Raw genomic sequence first — 20,707 nt, 5'->3', positions numbered from 1 at the left:
ACTAAAACACATGCTTGACCCTTGTGGTCCTTTCTTCATCTCCTAAGGCAAAGACAGCCTTAGGAAATACTCACGTGAAAGAAAACTAAGGTTCTTGAGTATATCCCACTAGACTGTGAACTCTTTAAGGGCAGAACTGTATCTTATTTATGATTCTGTTTCAGCCACCACATAATACCTGATATGGATACTCAGTTGATGTTTGTGAATAGGTAGATAGATGGGTGTTAAGAGAGGGAGGTATTCATATTCCTCCCTTAGATATGACAAAATGTAAGCATAGAGGGATTAACTTCTGTGGCTGTGATATAAGCAGCAGCATTGCTGTTATTTATTGAGTACTAGTCTGTGCCAAAGTTCTGAGTGTAGTACATGTATTAATTCATTTAATCTTTATGTCTGATGAGAAAGGTGCTATTAATTAGGTTTACTCTTCAGGAAACCAAAACACAGAAAAGTTAAGTAACTTGCACAAGGTCACACAGCTAGTAAGTAGCAGGCATCCAGAGTCTCTGCTCTTAACTATGACTGTACTACCTTCATGTATATTTCATAAATAAAGGTAATGGTTTCTTTTAACAATCATGCATTGCTTCATCGATGAACACTTTCTCTTTTTTATATTTTTAATTTTTATCAAAGTAATTTGTGCATATGACGTTTAAAAATTGGTCCCCACAATATTTCAGCTGGACTGTGGAAGGAAAAGACTTACTGCAAAGTCCCTAAGGTTAGTACTCAGATGCTAGTGACACAGAATAACAAAGGAAGTTTGTGGGAGCCAGGAGAACTGTAACAGTCTCTGTGCTTAATGTTTCCATGTGAAACATTAAGCACAGACATTCTGCTCTTCTGACGTTTGAACCAAACTCAGCGTCAGATTCAGAGTCAGTCCCCTGGAGTCCCCAAGTAGTGTTTGCTTCCAACGTCCCATCATCCCAAAAAGCCCTTGTTCCCACAGCACTAACAGGCTGGCAGGATATTCTCTTTATCCTTGATACTCAGGGCCTCATGACTTTCTTAAGTTCTAAAAGTTTCCTTCCATTATTTATGGGATTATTACCTCTCCACATGTTCCTTTCCTCTTCCTTGATTTGTCTCCTGGATCTGACCTCCACACAGCTTACCTTTTCCCTCAGGGTATCTGTCACTGGGTTTCTTGTGAGGTATTTCTTCCACCTGATTTTTCTAACCACTTACATGGTTCTCAAGGGCAGTCATTCTCTTTTTCTGTTGGGTACTGAATTTCTAAATAAGAAGTCAGGATTGATTTTTAGTTCCCGTAAGTGTTGGGATTTTTCTCGTTTTTTTGTTTTTCAGCACTGTAATTCCATTCTATGTTCATTAAAATTCTCTTATTTCTTCCATTGGTCCTACCTCAGCAACCATCTCCTGTTTCTGTTGTGTTGGCCATCTTTCTTTCCGAGAGCAAGAGCCGTAAGTGAGTTTTAATTTTCCTTGCCTGCTCATGGTTGTGTTTCCCTCAGTACCTGCCAGCAGCCAGCCTTGCACATTTCTGGGGCAGTATCAAACTAAGTGGTGAAAGGCATGATGACTTCAATACTCATGGGCCTGAAACCTCTTACCCTCTGCTGCGGTGCTGTGAGCAGCCATTCTGCTCCCAGACTTTTTCAGTCACAAGTATCAGTGTTTTTCCAACTACCAGTAATGGAAGCACTTTACTCCACTGAAGAGTCTCCTTCGAGGTTTTCTGGGGTCAGCAAGTTTGTTGCAGAAACAAGTGAAGTTCACGTTGGAGGGGAGCCCCAGGCAGTATCTGTACCTGGAGCAATGTGTAGCACTTTAAAGAATGAATTCAGTCTATATCTACTGGCCTGAGATTTGTGCGTGATTTTTATTTTTAGGGTAAAAAAATCACAGAATTTTGTATTAGGTATGATTCCCTTTTTGTAATCAAAACAAGCATCCCTCCATTTGTGTATATAAGTTCACATATGTTGGTATGGGCATGGAGGAAGGCGTAGAAAAGCCTACATGCCTTGGTAGGGGTGGAGGAAGTAGTAGTAACTTTTCACTTATTCTGATGAGATTATATTTCAGTTGTTTTTTCTAGTCAAATAATAATTTAAAGGTTGAAGGACAGGCATAATAGGTATAGAGTGGAAGAAGAGTAGGCTTGGTGAGAGGTTATGGCCTGAGAATGGAATACTGGAATTTGATTTTCAGAGGTGGAGTAATTTGGGACAAGGAGAAAGTGGAGAGAATCCTGCTTGAGGAGGAGCTGGAGGTCACTGGAGTCCAGGATGTTGAGCTGAGCAGCCTTGGGTGTGAAGCTTTCTGGGATGAAGAAGGCGTTGGGTAGAGCTGAAGGACAAGCATCCTGGTTAAATGTGAGTGGATGAGTAATGACTCCAGGGAGGAATGAAGCCTTGAAACTCTTATCAGTGGTTTCTGATTGGATTTAGAATAAAATCCAGAGTCCTCAACATGACCCTCAAGGCCCTGCGTGTCCTGGCCCTCACATTCATGGCCGTAAGGCCTTGTCCCCCTCCTCAGTGTAATTATGTTTCATATTTGTCTCACTAGATTTTAACCCTTATGAGGATTTACTGTTCTGTAGCCTATAGCTAACACAGTGCCTGGCACGTAACAGGCACTTAAGTACGTATTTGTTGGATGGACAGATAGATGATGGGTTAGTGATATTGCCACTAGATCTGATCTTCAAAGTAGGGAGAGGGGATTTGCCTACTAAAGGGAAATTATATGGAGTCTGGGAGAATGAGTAGCTTTCATTCCTGAGGGCTGCAAGGGAAGCAGTTTCCTAGGTGAGGGGTCAGGTTTCTGTTCAGGCAGAGGTAGAGACTGAAGAGACTAGGATGTAGAGACCTTGTTTATAATCAGATATGCTTTCCAGAGGCCACAGTGGAAAATGGGAGGGAGCTGGTATTGGGAGTCAGGAAGGTATTCAATAGAATGGGTTCACTTAATAGCTGTTTGCTTCAGATAATTTAACTGGAATTTCTCTCTTTTTTTCCTGTCTAAGAATTAATTTAAAAATCCCATATGTTGTCTTCTTTTCTTTTGATGCTACTGAATTGGGAATTGATTAAATCCCAAGTGTAACTTAGTAGTTTTGATTTATTTAACATTACAACTAGTTGCAGTACTTTCAGATAACACACACACACGCAAATGCACACACAAACATTTAAAAATAATATTTTCCTTGAAATTTAAGATTTCCTTAAAATGTTAAAGTTTAGTCTTATTTTTAAAAATAACTTTCGTATCTTTCTTCTTTTCTTCTTATGTAGGCATAGTTTGGGGTGGGCACTGGAGGGAAGAACTGTTAGGAGCCCTTTATATCTAGTTTGTTATTAGTAGATGAAAATATTGACAATTGATTATTGCTAAAACTATAAAAAGTAAACCTGTGATTAACTATCATACATTATTTGATTAGAAACATTTTAATTATATACTGTGAATGCTTTTGGCAAGCTTAAAGTTTATTTTTTGCAGCTTTTTAGTAAAATAGATATCTTTCCCTATCACTTAAAAAAAAGAACTAACTAAAGAGGACATCTAAACCCAAGGTGGTAAGATATGTGTAAATGGTCCTTAAGTAAAAATAAATAATTTCATCTTAATAATTAAACGTCTTGAATAATAAAATAATAAAACTTCTTGAATGTTACCTGAATGTAATATTACCTAAAACTTTTTTATTTTTAAAAGATTTGTTTTCACTTCTACAGATAAGCACACTTAATTACCTTAAAACTATAAATTTTCATTTCTATGCTAGAAGTCTATCTTGGCTTTTACTATTTTGAACTTATCTTACTTGAAAAATTGTATTTTAACCTTTCTGATAGTATCCATGAAGGTGAAAACTATCAGAAGTTGAAGCATCTTAAGAAACAGGAATTGTAATTTCTAATGATCTGATTCGTGCTAAAACTCCAAGCATAACACTTGAGGGTAAAACAGACACAAAGATTTCTATACTTTCTTTTTCCTGCCCAACATATAGAGAGCTGTTACAAATTAATAAAATATAAAGGTCCATCAGATAAAATGGCCAAAGGATAAAAACAGACAACTCATAAAATAAGAATTACTAATGACCAATAAACATTTTTACAAGATGTTCAGATTTATTAGTAAAGAACTGTAAATGAAAACGAATCTTTTTTCCCTACAATAATTTAAAAGGGGTAATCCTAGTATTGACAAGATAGGGTCACATGAGAATGATCACGCACTACCAATAAACTTACTGTCCCATTACCTCTGGATACATCATAATAATTATTGCTCCATTGTTGCATAGTTGTTTCCATGTTTCTGCAGTGAATATCATCATCATGTACAATTCATTGCCTGCATCGAGTTATGACTTTAAGACAAATGCCCAGATGTGAATTATTGTATCAAATGCCATGAGAAATTTCAAGGTTCTTGAAACACAGAATTGTTCATGCCATTTGCTACAATAATCTGCAATTTAGCCATTTGTCCTGGAGTAACAATTCAATGCTGGCAGAACTACTTCTGTTATGCCATTCCACTGCTTAGCCAGTGCCTGGCATCTAGTAAAAACAAATCTTCTCATTCGACATTAAAATGAATATAAATTTGGTCACATCATCTCTCGATTTAGTTATAACTGTCAAGTAGAAATGTGAACATGCTTTGAAAATTATATGGAATTCTGTAATTGTAAATATTAATATTTGTTCATAATTTTAGAAGGCTATATTTTTATTTTTCACTAATATTTAGTTGTTAGCAGTTTAAGTAATACCTGAAGCTGGTGTTTATTCTCCCACATCTCTATTTATTGTATTATCCATTTGTATTAAAAATTTTCTTTTGTTGTTAAAAGTCAGGTTAGGTTGTAGTTAGTATAAAATGAATTCCAGATATGAATTTTCATTGGAGTTATATAAACTAGTTTCTACTTCTCTGTGAATTGCTTTTTCACTTTCTTAATTAGGACTTGCTGATCAGTATTTTTGTTTGGTCTTTTAATTCTACGTGAAGTTTATTAAGATGTTAACTAACCAGTCTTTTAAAATAAATATCAATAATATTTGTGGTCATGAGGGGTTTAGTCATATCTCTGGTTCTTTTTTCCCCCTCCTTCATTTACTTTGGAACTGCCTGAGTAACAGATTTTTTTTTTATTAACATTGTGTTAGTTTAAGGTGTACAACTTTTTTTTTTTAATAAATTTACTTATTTATTTATTTATTTATTTATGGCTGTGTTGGGTCTTGGTTGCTGTGCGCGGGCTTTCTCTAGTTGCGGCAAGCGGGGGCTACTCTTTGTTATGGTGTGCGGGCTTTTCATTGTGGCAGCTTCTCGTTGCGGAGCACGGGCTCTAGGCGCACAAGCTTCAGTAGTTGTGGCATGTGGGCTCAGTAGTTGTGGCTTGTGGGCTCTAGAGCGCAGGCTCAGTAGTTGTGGTGCACAAGCTTAGTTGTTCTGCAGCATATGGGATCTTCCTGGACCAAGGATCAGACCTGTGTTCCCTGCATTAGCGGGCGGATTCTTAACGGCTGTGCCACCAAGGAAGTCCAGATTTTTTTTTTTTAATTGAAGTGTAATTGACCTATAAACGATGTTACTTCCAGGTATACAACATAATGATTTGATATTTCTATACATTATAAAATGATCACCACAATAAGTCTACTTACCATCTGTCACCATACAGAATTATTACAATATTACTGACTGTATTCCCCATGTTGTACATTCCATCCCCATGACTCATTTATTTTGTAACTGGAAGTTTGTCCTTCTTAATCAGAGTTTAAAATTTTTTTTCCCACATCTTTTTGGGAGTATGAATGCTTTACAATGTGTTAGTTTCTGCTGTGCAACAAAGTGAATCAGCTATACATATACATATATCCCCATATCCCCTCCCTCTTGAGCCTCCCTCCCACCCTCCCTATCCCATCCCTCTAGGTCGTCACAAAGCACTGAGCTGATCTCCCTGTGCTGTGCAGCAGCTTCCCAATAGCCATCCATTTTACATTTGGTAGTATATATATGTCAGTGCTACTCTTGCACTTCATCCCAGGTTCCCCTTCCCCCCCCGCCATGCCCTCAAGTCTGTTCTTTACGTGTGCGTCTTTATTCCTGCCCTGGCACTAGATTCATCAGTGCCGCTTTTTAAAATTCCATATATATGCGTTAGCATACGGTATTTGTTTTTCTCTTTCTGACTTACTTCACTCTGTATGACAGATTCTAGGTTGTGTTAGTATTCTCCAGAAAAACAATATATATGGTATTGGCTCATGTGATTATGTATGGAGACTGAAAAGTCCCATGATCTGCTGTCTGCAGGCTGGAGTCCTGGGAATGCCAGTGGCATTCCTCAAAGGCCTGAGAGCCAGTGGTATAGATTCCAGTCTGAGTCTAAAGGCCTGAAAGCCAAGAGTGCTGAGGGCAAAAGAAGATTGATGTCCCAGCTCATGTAGTCAGGCAAAGAGCCAATGAATCCTCCCTTCCTCCACTGTTTTTGTTCTGTTCTGGCCCTCAATGGATTGGATGATGCCCACCTACACTGGAGAGGACAGTCTGCTTTATATATGCGCTCTGGATATGGAATTTCCCTCTAAGCACTGGTTATCTGTATCCCACAAGGTTTGGTATATCATATCTTCATTATCATTCAGTTTAAAATAATTTTAGATTTCTATTTTGACTTAATATTTAATCCATGGATTATTTATGAATGTAATCCTAGTTTCCAGGCAGTTGGTTATTTTCTGCTTATCTAATTTCTAACTTCCTAACACATGGAGATGTTTCAGATATCTTTCTATAGTTGGTTTCCAGTTAAATTCTTTTGTGGTTAGAGAATGTACCTTGAATGGTTTCAGTCCTTTGAAGTTTGTTTTGATTTGTTTTAGGTCAAATTAGTTGATAGTATTTTTCAGGTCTTCTTATATTCTTAGCTATTTTCTGTCTACTTGTTTCAATTACTGAAAGAGTTGTATTAAAGTCCCCAACTATAATTGGGAATTTGCCTGTTTTTCCTTTCAGTTTGATCAGTTTTTGCATTACATATTTTGAAGCTCTATTGTTAAGTGTATATACAAGTAGTCTTGTTATATCTTGTTGAATTGACAGTTAATATTATATAATGTCCCTCTTTATCTTTGATAATATTCATTGTTCTAAAGTCTACCTTGTTTCGTATTAATAGAGCCACTCCAGCTTTCTTTTGATTAGTGATTGCATGCTATATTTACTTTTAATACTTTTATTTTAGGCTATCTATGCCTTTATATTTAAAGGAATTTTCTTGTAGATAGCAATATGACAGTCTCTGCTTTTTAATTGAGGTGTTTAGACGATTTGCTTTTAATATAATTAATAATATGGTTGAATTTAAATCTACCATCTTGTTAATTTTCTAATTGTCCCATTTGTTTAGTTTCCTTTTTCTCTCTTTTCCTTCCATCTTTTGGATTAATTAAATATTGTTTTACTATTTAATTTGTATCTCCACTATTGGCTTATTAGTTTTTTGTTTTTTTGTTTTAGCAGTTTAAAACATACATCTTTAAGTCCTTACAGTCTACCTTCACGTAATAACATAACACTTTACCTATAACCTAAGAACTTTAAAATGGTATAATTTCATTGTCTCTCTCCCATCCATTTTGCTATTATTGTTATAACATTTTACTCCTGTATTTGCTATAAACCTCACAATACATTGTTACTATATTTGCTTTGACAGTTATCTTTCAAAGTGATTAAAAATAAGAAAAAATGTGTTTTATGTTTACCCTCATTCTTACCATTTCTGGCACTTTTTATTTCTTTTTTTTTGATCCATTTTTCCAGTTGGTATCATACTCCTTATGTCTGAAAAACCCTTTAATGTGTTTTGCAGTGTAATTCTGTTAGAAGTAAGGTCTCCCACTTTATCTTTTTCTGGAAAAAAATATTTAGTCTTCATTTTGAAAGATATTTTCACTTTGCATAGAATTTTAGGTTGACTTTTGTTTTTCTTTAATTTCTCTAATGGAATTCGTTGTCTTCTGATTTCCATAACTTCTGACAAGAAGTACAGTGTCAATCCTATCTTTGTCTCTGCATTGATTCTTGTTTTTTTTTTCCCCACCCCGCTACTTTCAAGATTTTCTCTTTATCTTTGATTTTCTATAGTTTAACTATGATGTGTCTAGATTTTTCCTTTTTATTTTATTTTTAAAAAATCATCCTTAGTGTTCTCTAGGCTTCTTAGATCTTGGAGGGTTTTTGTCTTTCATTAATTTCAGAAAATTTTTAGCCATTGCGTTTTCAAACGTTTCTCCTGCTTTGTTCTCTCTTTCTCCTCATTCTGGGACTCTCATTTCATGTATGTTAGACTTTTGATATTGTCCCACAGGTCTTGGATGCTCTGTCTTCTCTTTCTCTCCCTCTCTTTCTCTCCCTCCCTCCCTCCCTTCCTTTCTCCCCCAACCCCCATCCCGCCCCCCCCCCCATCTCTCTCTCTCTCTCTTTTTTCTGTCTCTTTCTCTTTTTTCTTCATTTTGGTCTGGATACTTTCTATTGATCTATCTTTCGGTTCACTGATTCTTTTCTTGGTTGGGTCTGGTCTATTAATAAGTCTTTTGAAGAAGTTCTTTATCTCTGATGTTGTGCTTTTTTTTAAATTTGTAGCATATCTGTTTAACTTTTTTATAGTTTCCATTTGCTGAAATTTCCCATTTGTTTATGCATATTGTCTCCATTTTTTCACTAGTTCCTTTAACGCAGTAATCATAGTTATTTTTAAGTTGCTGTCTAATAATGCCAACATTTAGATCATTGCTAGCTCTAGTTCTGTTATCTTGACAATGGATTTTTTTTAATCTTGCTTTTTTCTGCATCTTATAATTTTTGATTGAACAATGTACATTGTGGGTAGACAAATAGTAGACATATACATAGTATTTATGCCCAGGATTGGGTACAACCCTTCTTCTGTCATGCCATTCGTGTGGAGGGATGAATCAATGTACTCAGTAGTTTAACTTGGTTTGAGTATCCTTGTTGTGATTACCTTCAGAGCCCACAAATTTCAAATCTCTTCAGCAGTTACCTTGTGTTTATTGTGGGGTTTGGGGGTGCCAAACAGTTTTTCTCAGTATGCCCCTCCCCTCTCAACTTTCAGCAGTCCCTGCACACCTGCACCATAGAGGGTGTCATTCTCCACTCTCTTGTCCCTTCCCCAATAGACTGTTGTTTGCTACTCAGTGCTAAGCTTGTGATGAAGCAAGAGGCTGTCTCCGCTTTGCTGGTCCTGCCTCAGTCTTCAGCAGTCCTTTAGGGCCTCATGGTGGGGAGGGTTATCAGTGTTCCTTTTCTTCCTCCTTATGGCAGCCAAATTCTGCTTTTTATCTGTGTGTTGGGAGGTGGGGTAGGAAGTAAGTCAGGAAAGCAGTTTTCTCTACGTCTCCCAGTTGTATCAAATTTCTAATAGTAAAGGTGTGTAAAAATCTCCTACTATTGTATGTTTTTCTATCTCTCATTTTAATTGTCAGTTTTCTCTGTTTCTGTTTTGACCTTTGTTACTGTATGCATACAAATTTAGAATTGTGATGTTTTCCTGTGGTTAACTCCTCTTATCATTATTAAATGTCTTTATTGATCTCTAATAATGCTTCTTGCCCTAATGCCTGTGTTGTCTGATATTAGTGTAGTCCTACCAGCTTTCGTTCATTTAGTGGTTACATAGTGTATCTTTTTCCATGCTTTTATTTTCAACCCCTCTGTGGCTTTATATTTTATTTTGTAAGTCACAAAATATATTTTGTTTGTTTGCTTGTTGCTTTATCAGTTTGATAATCCCTATCTGAATATCTTAGCGTATTTGCATTTAATGTAATTTCCAATATAGTTGGATTTATATTGATCGTTTTTCTCTATTTGACCCACCTGTTTTATGTTCCTTTTTCTCTCCTTTGATTCCTCTTCTAGATCAGTCAAATATCATTTATTCTAAATTTTCTTCTATTAAAAAAGCTGTAGAAGCTAAAGATGCTTTATATTTCACCAAAGAAGGTCTACCCTTTTTCTGTTAAGTAGACTGAGTGAGGACAGGCCAATTGCTTTAATCCAATCAGCTGATTCAAGGCTGGGCTATTGTTTTGGTAAGACTCAGTCTAAGTCTACCTCTGGTCATCACTTTTTCTATGACATGTCTCTTTTGGACTTTGAACTAAGAATCTGTTGGGTCTTTTTCTCTTCAGCATTGATTGAGTGCAGGTAATTCTGTTCTTCACAGATTTTCAGGTTAAGATTTTAGCCAGTTTGCCCCACCTAGGCTTCAGAGTTCAGGAAATGGCTTTATGAGCAAACATGCTGTATGTTTGAGACCCTTAAGTCTCCAGTGTTTTCCTCCATTTCTCACCAACCCACCCAAATCTCTGCTGGTTTCTCTGACCCCCAGAAGCAGTCTTCTGCCAGGGGCCAAGCCTGAATTCTCAGTGTCTAGCCATGTCCAGCACTGGCAACTGCCCCCTCAGAAAATATGACTTATTGAACGTACAAAGATGATTAAGACCTATTTCCTCCCCTTACAACGGTGCTTGCTAACCTTTTAAAAACCATAACACATATGGAAAATAATATTCTTTATGTGAAATTATAGTAAATAGAGGAGGGTGCTTATAGCCAGAAGTTTCTGGCCCAGAGCTCTAGCCCACATAGGTCTTGACGAGATCACTTTACGGGTTGAGAAGATCAGTATCTCCATATCTGTAACCCACTTGTGGCACTGATTGGGACCCTTTGCCTTAAGAAATTCATGCTGAGCTGGTATTTGCTTTTATGTTCTAGCCTTTCTCTTGTGAAAGACACTGTGAATTTCTTCTTATGCCCCTTGGGGGAGAACTGGTACTAACTCCAGATGCCTTTGGATCTGAGATGGTAGATGTGTGGGCCAGAATCCCTATGCCCTTCCTCAATCAGGCTCTCTAATCCATGGCTCATCCAGACTACTTATATAACCTGTTATATGGAAGCAGAAATTGGTGTATTGTTAGCCTGTTTACCACCTCAGTTTCTCCTCTGTTCTCTCTCTGCATGGTACATATATTTTTTAATATTTATTTATTTATTTTATTTATTTGGTTGCGCTGGGTCTTAGTTGCAGCTTGCTAGCTCCTTAGTTGCAGCACGTGGGCTCCTTAGTTGTGGCAGGCGGGCTCCCTAGTTGTGCTTGTGGGTTCCTTAGTTGTGGCATGCGAACTCTTAGTTGTGGCATGCATGTGGGATCTAGTTCCCAGACCAGGGGTCGAACCCCAGGCCCCCTGCATTGGGAGTGTGAAGTCTTATCCACTGTGCCACCAGGGAAGTTCCCATATTTTTTTCTCTTCCAGAGAAACACATAGTTTACATTGTATGGTGTGCAGTGTGGTTTGGCTTTGAAATAGCGGGGGTAAAGTTATCATTTGCAATGGGAAAATGATTGAAGCAAAATAATATGTATGGTTGAGTTTTACACTTATTTGTAATTTTATTAACTTTTTAAATTCTAAGTCTGTGGATAACTTTTTTAGTATTTTACAGTTGATAAATGCAGGTTCTCTCTACAGTTCTCAGAAAACCTCTTGCTTTATTAAAAATGTAAGCTTATGTCTAGTCACAAGTGTTTAATTTATAAATAATTGAACCAATAATAAATTGAGAGTTTACTGTGATAGCTGGTGATGTGCAAGATTATTAGAATGTATTCACACATTAGAGTTTAATTGATTCAATGCGATGTCCTTTTATGGCTTGATAAATATGTAAAGAGAGCAATAGCCTATGATTATGGCTTTAATTCCTGCTATAAGTAGATTATAATGAGACAGTAATTCACCGTAAATGGTCAGTTGGGGGTAACTGGAATGGCTAGGACAACAAGATTCCCTAAGCTGATTTACAGTCATGGGGTTGGTGCTGATGGTGGGAGCATTATAAATGATGGGCTGCTGTGTGTATGTTAGTTGTGAGCATTAGCCAAGCAGAGCTGTTTAATGAATCTAGGCCATAGGAAATAATGAAGACTTTGGCCCCCATGATAAAGCTTTATGAGGCTGCAATAACTTCCTAATAAATAGTTCAGAAATAGATTAGCAAACCCCAAATCCTTAAAGGCAAAAGGATCCAGTTATGATTCTCTATCTAACTGGTAATAATGAGGCAATTCTGTAACCATTTACTTCAGTTAATGATTTTGGGTTCCCAAGTAAAGGGAGACATTTTTACTAAAAGAAACGAATAAGTTACTTATCATATGTTATTGATTAATGGATTGATAAGAGTAAAGAATGAGGTGTATGGTAAGATGGAGCACATTTAATGTTTAATGATTATTAAGGCAATGGGAGAGAGTATAAAATGGAGTTTCTTAACCCTAGTTCCCAATTAATTTAAGTATTTGTATCTATCAGTATAAGTTTTATAGTTTTCTTCAAACTGCTTACACATACTTCTCTGTAAAATTATTTCTAAGTATTTGGAGTTTTTGTGTAGCTATTAAGAATTGTTAGCTTCTAACTACTGACGAATAGTATATACGAATATTATTAGTAATAATTTTTACATTGTTTTTAGTCACGTTACTAATTAATTCTGTTAGTTTTCCAGCTGATACTCTTGCCTTTTCTAAATAGGCAGTATAAGATTGTAATTAGCAGTATTACTATTTAACGCTGTACTTTTGTTAAGTATCATTTGTGTTTAAAATGTCTTTTTACAAATGATTTATTTATATCAGGATACAGACAAAATCCACACATTGCATTTGGTGGGCATGTCTCCTAAGTCTATAACAGTTTCCCTTCCTTTATTTTTCATTTATTTATGGAACATTTGCATTTATTTATGGAATACATTGGGTCATTTGCCCTAGAGAATTTCTTACAGTCTGTACTTGGCTGATTATATCCTCATGACATTATTTAACATGTTTCTCCATCTCCTGTCTTTCCTGTAAACTGGTAGTTAGGTCCAAAATCTTGATTGAATTCAGCTTTCAGTGTTTTTGGCAAGAACACTTCATTGGTGGTGCTGTATGCTTTCAATTGCATCACGTTAGGAGCCATGTAATATCTGGTTGTCCTACTATTATTAACATTAAAATGGATCAGTGGATTCAGATGATGTCAGACTGATTCATTCATTAAAAAATAATTACATCAACTTTTTATCAAATGCTTTTAAGCAGCCATTGATGATCACTGACAAGTCTGTTATTTTATTAGAAAATCTTAATATGGTGATTTTCTAATTCTATTATTATTCTGCATTTATTCGTTACACCTTTTCTATTAAAAAAAAAATACTTTACCTCGTCAACTCTTTAATTATCCTGACACAGAAAGCTGAAATGCTTGATTCAGTTTTTAGAATAATGAGTGAGTGCCTAGCAGCCTCCAAAAGTGACAAATAAGATTTTGGGTTCTTCAGTATATTCTTACAGACAGATTATATATGTATATATATGTCTATTTTAACCCATTGCAGTAATTTATTTTTATTCTGTTTAAGTAATGAAAGACTCTAACGCTTTCAATTTATATCTGGCCATTTCCTGTACTAGTGAGTGAGGTGTGTAGGTGGGTGTGTGTGTGTGTGTGCCTGGTTTTCATTTTTTGGCTTGTTTGTATTTTTCTTATTTCATATATGTGTTCTTAAAGATTTCCTTGCTTTCATTTTTATATTATAGTAAAAATATGGTCTTTGTAATTTCTGCTGTTGGGAATTCATTAAGTATCTTTTTTACTTCATTATTTATTTTCTAAATCTTCCTTATTTTGTCCATTTTATCTGTCATAGAGTAATGCTGATGTATATTAAAGTCTTCTACTGCATGTCTACTTCTGTCCATTTTTCCTTCTGCATGAAATATTTTTATTCTATGTAATTTAATGTTGTTATTTGGATATTATCTATGCCTGTTAAATGATGGCTAAGGCCATTCACTTTCTAATCCTTTCAGGGTAGCCACAAGGTTGATGACTTATGTCTTTATTACAGATTATACTATTTAAATAGGCTTCATTGTCTTATTTTATGCTTTTTTTGCCTTGAATTATAATTAGATGGTATAAATATGTACCTCTGCATACTTTTTTCTTCATATTTGTCTGATAAATTGTGCCTATTCCATTGGTTTTATTTTGTTTCAGTGACTTTTCATGGAAACAAGGAATTTGCTACTTTTCCCATCCTCTCCCCTTCTCAGTCCTTGATAATTTAGTCTGGGACTGTAAACTCCATCATTTATTGGTTTTATAATAGTGCAATATAAAATTACTTTAAAAATAAAACTTAATGTTGTAAAATAATTATTTAAATTTATATTTTTATCTTTAACTGACTTCATAGGGGTCCACACCTAGCCTGGAAACCCTGAGTCTCGTAATAAAAGCATGCTAATGAGACTTCAAAATTACTATGAAGAAGATGAGGAAAATGCTCTTTCCTTTTGTTAACAGGTAAACTGACATTTAGTAAGAAGGAATTTGGGGCTTCTTGATTTTTAGGATAGATTAAAAAAAAAAAAACTAACATAAAATAACATAAAATCATTTCAGTTTTTCTGTTTGGTCTTAAGATAATTCTAGATCTAGGTTGGACCTTACTGTTTTGAAACTTGTTCTTATATATGAAGCTCCTTTTCAAGTTTCAGTCAAGGTAATTCTTTTTCATGACTTCTTTTTCAGTTTCTTCAGTGATTGTTGGTCTCACACAGTTTTTAACTTAATTTTATCATTAATAATTTAATTATGAAGATAATATATGTTTGTTTAAAAACAAATTCAGAGGGTACCGAAGAATATGATGTGACAAGTATTACTTCAGCTGCTTCTCATCCCAGATTCCACTCCCCAAAGTAGCCACTGATAATAGTTGCCTAATCATACTGTTTAACCTTTAAAAGATAACCTAATTCTTTAAGTAATTTAGTCTAAGAAAGAAACAGTAGCTGGTTCCTTTACAACTAACAAAAATTAATTTTCAATACTTTTAAATTTTAGTAACTCACAAAGCTAGAGATTACTGAATAATATTTAAAATGTTTGTTAATGCTGAAATGGCTAAGTAAAAATTTGTCTGCAATTTATTTTCCTTTGTATTGAGTAAAAGCATAAGCTACCCTTTTTAAAAAGATGTTTTTCTATATTTCTAATAGGTGTAGCAAGTTTCACTATTCATGTAAAATCAGTGTAAAATTTTAGTGATTCAAGTTCTATTTAAAAATGAAAGTATGGTTTAATCAGTGGCCTTTTACATGTTTTTCATCTTAATGCAATCCTTTTAAGGCCATACATTCCAGTATCCAGGTTTTAAAGTAGTTTGTATACACCCAGCAGGCAAGGCCATGACTTTAATCACTTCCTCACCAGAACTTCAATTATGTGAAGCACTTTTTAATTATCCAGCTGCCCACAGTCTATTCTTAGTAAACAGCCTGACTTGTACACAGGCAGTATATTCCTCTGTGGCAAAATTAAGCTCACCACTTTGCACCCCACCCATGAAAAAGCTCTGTGAATTAAAAGCTACTAAATTAAGTGTGTATTTTTAACAGCTTCAATTTTAGAGTCAATTTTGGTATGAAAGTAGAAGACATTTTTTTGAAGTACAAAAATGCTATGTTGGCCTTTCATGGTCTTTTCAGAATGCAGTTTGTTTTTCAGGTTGTCTATTTACAAAGTTAGTTTCTTTGGCCTAAACAAAACAAAAAAACATTTTGTCTTTCTGAAGGGAATATATTTAATCATCTTGCCCTATCACTTTTATTTTTATGTTATTTAAGAAAGAAAATTCTGAACCAAAAAGAACAATTAAAGAAAAAGAACTTATGTCTGAGGACAGGGCTGTAGGGTAGCAGAAAAGATTTGGAAGCCTGGGGGTGTCAGGGGAAGCATAGAGCTGAAGTGTAGCTGGGCTTAGCATTTCATGCACAGATCAAAGCCCGAAATAAAGTCCTAAAATTAAGAGAAAAGTAGACTACATAGAATTAGTGTGTTTTTTTACTTCCTAGTGATGGAAAACCCATTTTTCCCAATGAATGCAAATAGAATACAAAGTAATTTCAGGAAAAGCTTGTATAGGGTTAATGCTTATCTAACATATCCACTCAAGAAATGATTAATAAGAACCTGTTACATGTAAGGCCCCGTGCTTCTTTTATGTCATAATGTAGCTCCTATAATTTTTTACCTCGTGATCTAAAGAAAATGCAGCATTCAAAATCTGAACTTAGGAAACATGCTAGAAACTTGTGACCTCCATCAGTACAGTTTTCCTGGCTTTTCTTGCCTTCATCTACTATAGAGGCTAGAATATCTAAAAACTCAATGACCCAGCTTGCCTTACAGCTAGAAGTTGCGTGATGGGATTATGGCCAATGACGTGTAAAGGGAAGGAAGGCTGCTGGTGCCACATGGTCTCTTTCTGCCAAAGGGCCCTGGAAGTGCTGCTGTCATCACTAAGGGTGATAAAGCTAAAAGCCAGGAGCCTGGGTCCTTGAAGGTATCCTGGACCACCATACTAGCTACGGACTGCCTACTGTGGGACTCCTTGTGATGTGAAATAAAGAAACCCCTTCCTTGTTTAAATCACCATTGGCTGGGACTCCTATTACTCCTAGCTGCATGCATTACTAACTGACTCAAGGAAAAATTTAATTTGGCAATAAGCATGACAGTGGTCTTCATATTCCAGATTTGCGGTGGCCAGTCTCCAAGATGGCCCACAATGATCCCCGCCTCCTTCACACCCTTGTGCAGTCCCCTCCCACAGTCTGCCAGAGTCGCTGCTACAGCTCTGTGACACGGTAAAAATTACAAATTTAACAATAACTTTAAGATCATTTATATTTACTTTCTATGAATGTCACATTTTTCTTTTTACATATGACATGTTTTCTGGTCAATTATATATCCTTTTTTAAAATTGGAAAATAAAGAAAATTTAAAAAAATAATTTCTAAAATTCACTTATGTAATACTATATGTCAGGCTCTCTTCTATGTTCTTCAACTTCATTAACCCACTTTTTTTCTTCAAATAACTTTTTGAGATATTATATCAACCACAACCACTTTGCATTTGGAGAAACCAGGCAGAGAGGTTAAAAATCCTGCCCAAGGCTACACACCTAGAAAGTGGCAGGGCTGGGATGTGAGTCTATAGATAGGCTGGTTCCAGCATTTGTGATCTTCTTGCCACATAAAAATCACCTGTAATCCTGCTAACCAGATAAAACCGGCCTCCTCTCCGTAGATATGCTAAAACAGCTGTACTGTGTAAGTTGCTTACTTCTTTAGCATAATAGTTCCCTGGTAGTCCTGCAGTTAAGACACCATGCTTCCACTGCAGGGGGTGCGGGTTTGATCCCTGGTCAGGGACGTTCCCACATGCTGTGAGGTGTGGCCAAAAAAAAAAAAAAAAAGAAAAAAAGGTCAGTTCCTGCTGGCATTCACAGTTCCTCAAGTATCATTGCTCCTCCAATTTTTCAGCACTTATGACACTGCCGAATGCCATCTGTATTCTGCTGGTGAAGCCAACAGTCAGTCATTGTCCGCTCAGGCAGTGAGGACCAGTAGAGGAAATACAGTGCAGAAGAGTGGTTGGAAAGATTGGAGGAGCAAAAAAAGGAAGCTGTTAAGTTTACCTAAACAATAGTAACTGCTGGCAGCCACTGCCATGCCTAAGACGGGAGAAGCAGGAAGGAAGATGCTGCTGCCCAGACCCCAGCCACAGTCACATGCCTTGAGGCTGCTGGAACCCCGCTGCAGCTGATGTACAGGGAGCAGGGGGTTGTGCAGCACTGGAAATGAAGCTACGCAGCCTTTACAACATCCTACAGTGCGGGGCATTTTATTCCGCTTGTGCAAGCCATCGGGGTTACGTTTCAATCATGATTACTGATAGGCTAACTTCAAAACAATGGCATCGAGAGCCCTTCTACGCTTCCTTGGTTGTGTATTTAGGATAGAACCTTTTTCTCAATTGTCCCTTGACCTGGATGGAAATGGAATGTAGTTAAAATTAAAAATGAAATGAAACAAAACATCCTGCCGATGTTACAGGATTCTAGGAACCCTCCTGTTCAAACCTTTTTGCTTGTCAGGAGCTCAGGCTTACCTGCTGCTGCTGTGTGTGGGAGCTGCCTCCAGAAGAAGGGAAATCCTCCACATTTCCACTCTGCCAGGGAATGTGGAAAAGACTGGCATATACAGACTTCTGGCTTCCTGCAGTGGCAGGGTTTTTCCGGAGGGGGGTGGGAAGCATAGAAATGTGGAAATGCAACCACAAGCGAATGGCCAACAAGCAGACCAGTCTTTAAAACATATATCTTCCCTTAACACGTTTTTCACACGTGAATATTTTCACGTTGTTAAATAGTCTTCCACAGTTAATGGCTGCATCATATTCTTTGTTAGTTATTAATGTTCTGGTTGTTAAGTTTATTTGCTGTGTTTCCTAGTGTTAATTTTCCCCATTTTCTTTGAAATTTTAGTTGAAGGTTTATCTTATGTGGGTGTTTCATCCTCCTCCTCTCCAAGCTTCCATGTTGATCAGTTTTTTGGTTGCCTGCACCCTTTCTTCCCCCACCATCTGTAGCCCAGGATATGGTCTTAGTTGTAGCTTCAGCTCCTGTCCCTCGCTCCGTGACTGGAGATAATCAGAGATCTAGTCATTGAGCTAGAAAAGGATAAGACTGTCCTTGCCTCCAGCTTTAGGAAAGGGACCGCGCTCTGTCACCCCACGCAAGTCCAACGCTGGGCTGCCTGTGGCTTCGGCTTCTGCATATTGCTGCAGGTTCTCTCTTATCCTGCTTTTGAATGTGACTATGATTTTTCTTTACATAAAAAAATCTATCATTGCTATGTTTACAGTAGAGGGAGGAATGTAAAGCACAAATGCATAGTGTCATAGCAATGATAAATCTGTCTTAATACATTTAGTTGACTTGCTTGGGTTTTCTAGGTAAATAATCATATGACTCAAGAATAACAAGAACTGGAGCCACCATTTAATCAGTACTTACTGCATGGCAGGTACACCCTGCCGGGCACTTTGTCTACATGTCAGGACTTGGAAGTGGGCAAAGAGAATTACTGGTGTCTTTCAGTGGAGTGCTAGGCATTGGCCAGGCGACCCTCAGGGCATTATCTGATTCCAGGAATATGTACCTTCAATTGACTAGATTATTTTACAGTTCCATAGGGGTAGCTGTTAAATTGTGAAAAACAAATAGCAGTGCAAATAATTCCTGTTCATAACAAGGCAGATGCAGTTTGACTGGTAAATTATAAAGCTTTGTTAAGTCAGATTCTCATTTGGACAGGTCTTACCATCTTATTGGTTCCCTGAGTAAATGAAGAGTTGAATAAAATCTTTGATACATGTCCATTTTATATTTATATGAGTCATGATTTTACTCTTTTGAAAATTATGCTTTAGCATACATAGTATCTTCTAATAGGCACAACCTGAGAGATGGGTATTATTCACGTTTAATAGATGAGAAAACTGAGACTCAGATCAAATGGCTTACCTGCTTAATGTCAAATTAACTAGTAAGTGGCCGAACTGGGATTTAAGTACCAAATTTTGCTGTCGTCAAGATCTATGCTCTTATATATTATTGCCTACCTTGGAAAAACTCCATCTGATCACAAATAAAATGATTTTTTTTCAAAAATATATTAACATCAACAAGACAGTAATATCTAAGTGTTTGCTCTATGCCATGCATCAAACTACATGTTTATGTGAATTAACTAATTTAATCAACAGATGAGAAAACGGAGCCTATAGAGATTCAATAACTTGTTCATGGTTTTCCATGCTATTTCTGGTTTTTTCCCTTCTTTGTTCTAATGCAGCAGTACCCAGCATTAGCTGCACATTCGAATTATCTAGAGAGGTCTTAAAAAATCAGTTTATCGGAATTTCTTAAGAGGTTCTTAGGTGACTCTAATATGTAGAATCACTTTCTAAATGAGCCCATTTAGCATCTTGCTTCCCTATCTAGCTGATACTTAAGAGAATTAGACAAACCTTTTTATTTTTCCTGAGACAGCTTAGAATGGGAATAATGGGGCTGAGATCTGTGCTGTCCTGAAGTCTGAGTGTCTAGAAGTGTCCAGGGTTTAAATAAAACCATTTGAAGAATCGAACTCAGCTGAAGGTCAAATCATAATAGGACCTTAGCATATTGAGAAACCATCTCAGTAGTAAGTAATGACTGTTACATTGACTCGCTAAATCAATAAAATCTGCCTTGTACTGCCAAACAGTAACACTTATAAAAGTCAATATTTGCTAAGGAAATGTTCTCTTTCTGTGATTTAGAATATTTGGATGGCCTAGTAATATTTTTTTAATAAACTTCCTTCCTCGTCTCCTTGCCCACAGAGGCAGACAAGGCGGCTTAAAAGCCATTCACAATCTTTCGTTCTTGCTTTTTTCTACACAGTGGCTTGAAAGCTAGAATATTCACCTTTCCAACGATCTTTCCACTAGAGCTGACTGTATGACCCAATTCTAGCCAGTAAGATGTAAGTCGTTGGATGAAACTTGGAAACAGCATTTTTAAAGGAATAAACTAAGCTTCCTTGGTGCCGGAGGCAGATGAATAATGAGGTGGTACAGCAGCCATCTCCTGACCACGTGGGGAAAAGCCACCTGCCAAGAATGGTGGGGCAGGA

The 20,707-nt window shown here is 36.6% G+C and overlaps 1 protein-coding gene across 2 annotated transcripts in view; it reads left to right on the top strand.

The window, feature by feature from the left end:
* ODF2L (outer dense fiber of sperm tails 2 like) overlaps positions 1-16,934 on the top strand; it is a 63,435-nt gene extending 46,501 nt beyond the window's left edge. Inside the window, exons 17-19 of one of the 2 annotated variants that reach the window (XM_032603462.1) lie at positions 1,383-1,437; positions 14,365-14,474; positions 16,711-16,934. In XM_032603462.1, the coding sequence (XP_032459353.1) occupies positions 1,383-1,437; positions 14,365-14,378 (69 nt within the window). In that variant the 3' untranslated portion in view covers positions 14,379-14,474; positions 16,711-16,934. The remainder of the gene's footprint in view (positions 1-1,382; positions 1,438-14,364; positions 14,475-16,710) is intronic. The other variant, XM_032603487.1, reaches the window with a different exon arrangement.
* The last annotated feature ends 3,773 nt before the right edge of the window (positions 16,935-20,707 follow it).

This window comes from Phocoena sinus, chromosome 1, assembly GCF_008692025.1.
Source record: "Phocoena sinus isolate mPhoSin1 chromosome 1, mPhoSin1.pri, whole genome shotgun sequence".
In the NCBI taxonomy this organism is placed as follows: Eukaryota; Metazoa; Chordata; class Mammalia; order Artiodactyla; family Phocoenidae; genus Phocoena; species Phocoena sinus.
The sequence above is the reverse complement of the archived record's forward strand: the minus strand, read 5'-3'. Positions and strand labels throughout refer to the sequence as shown.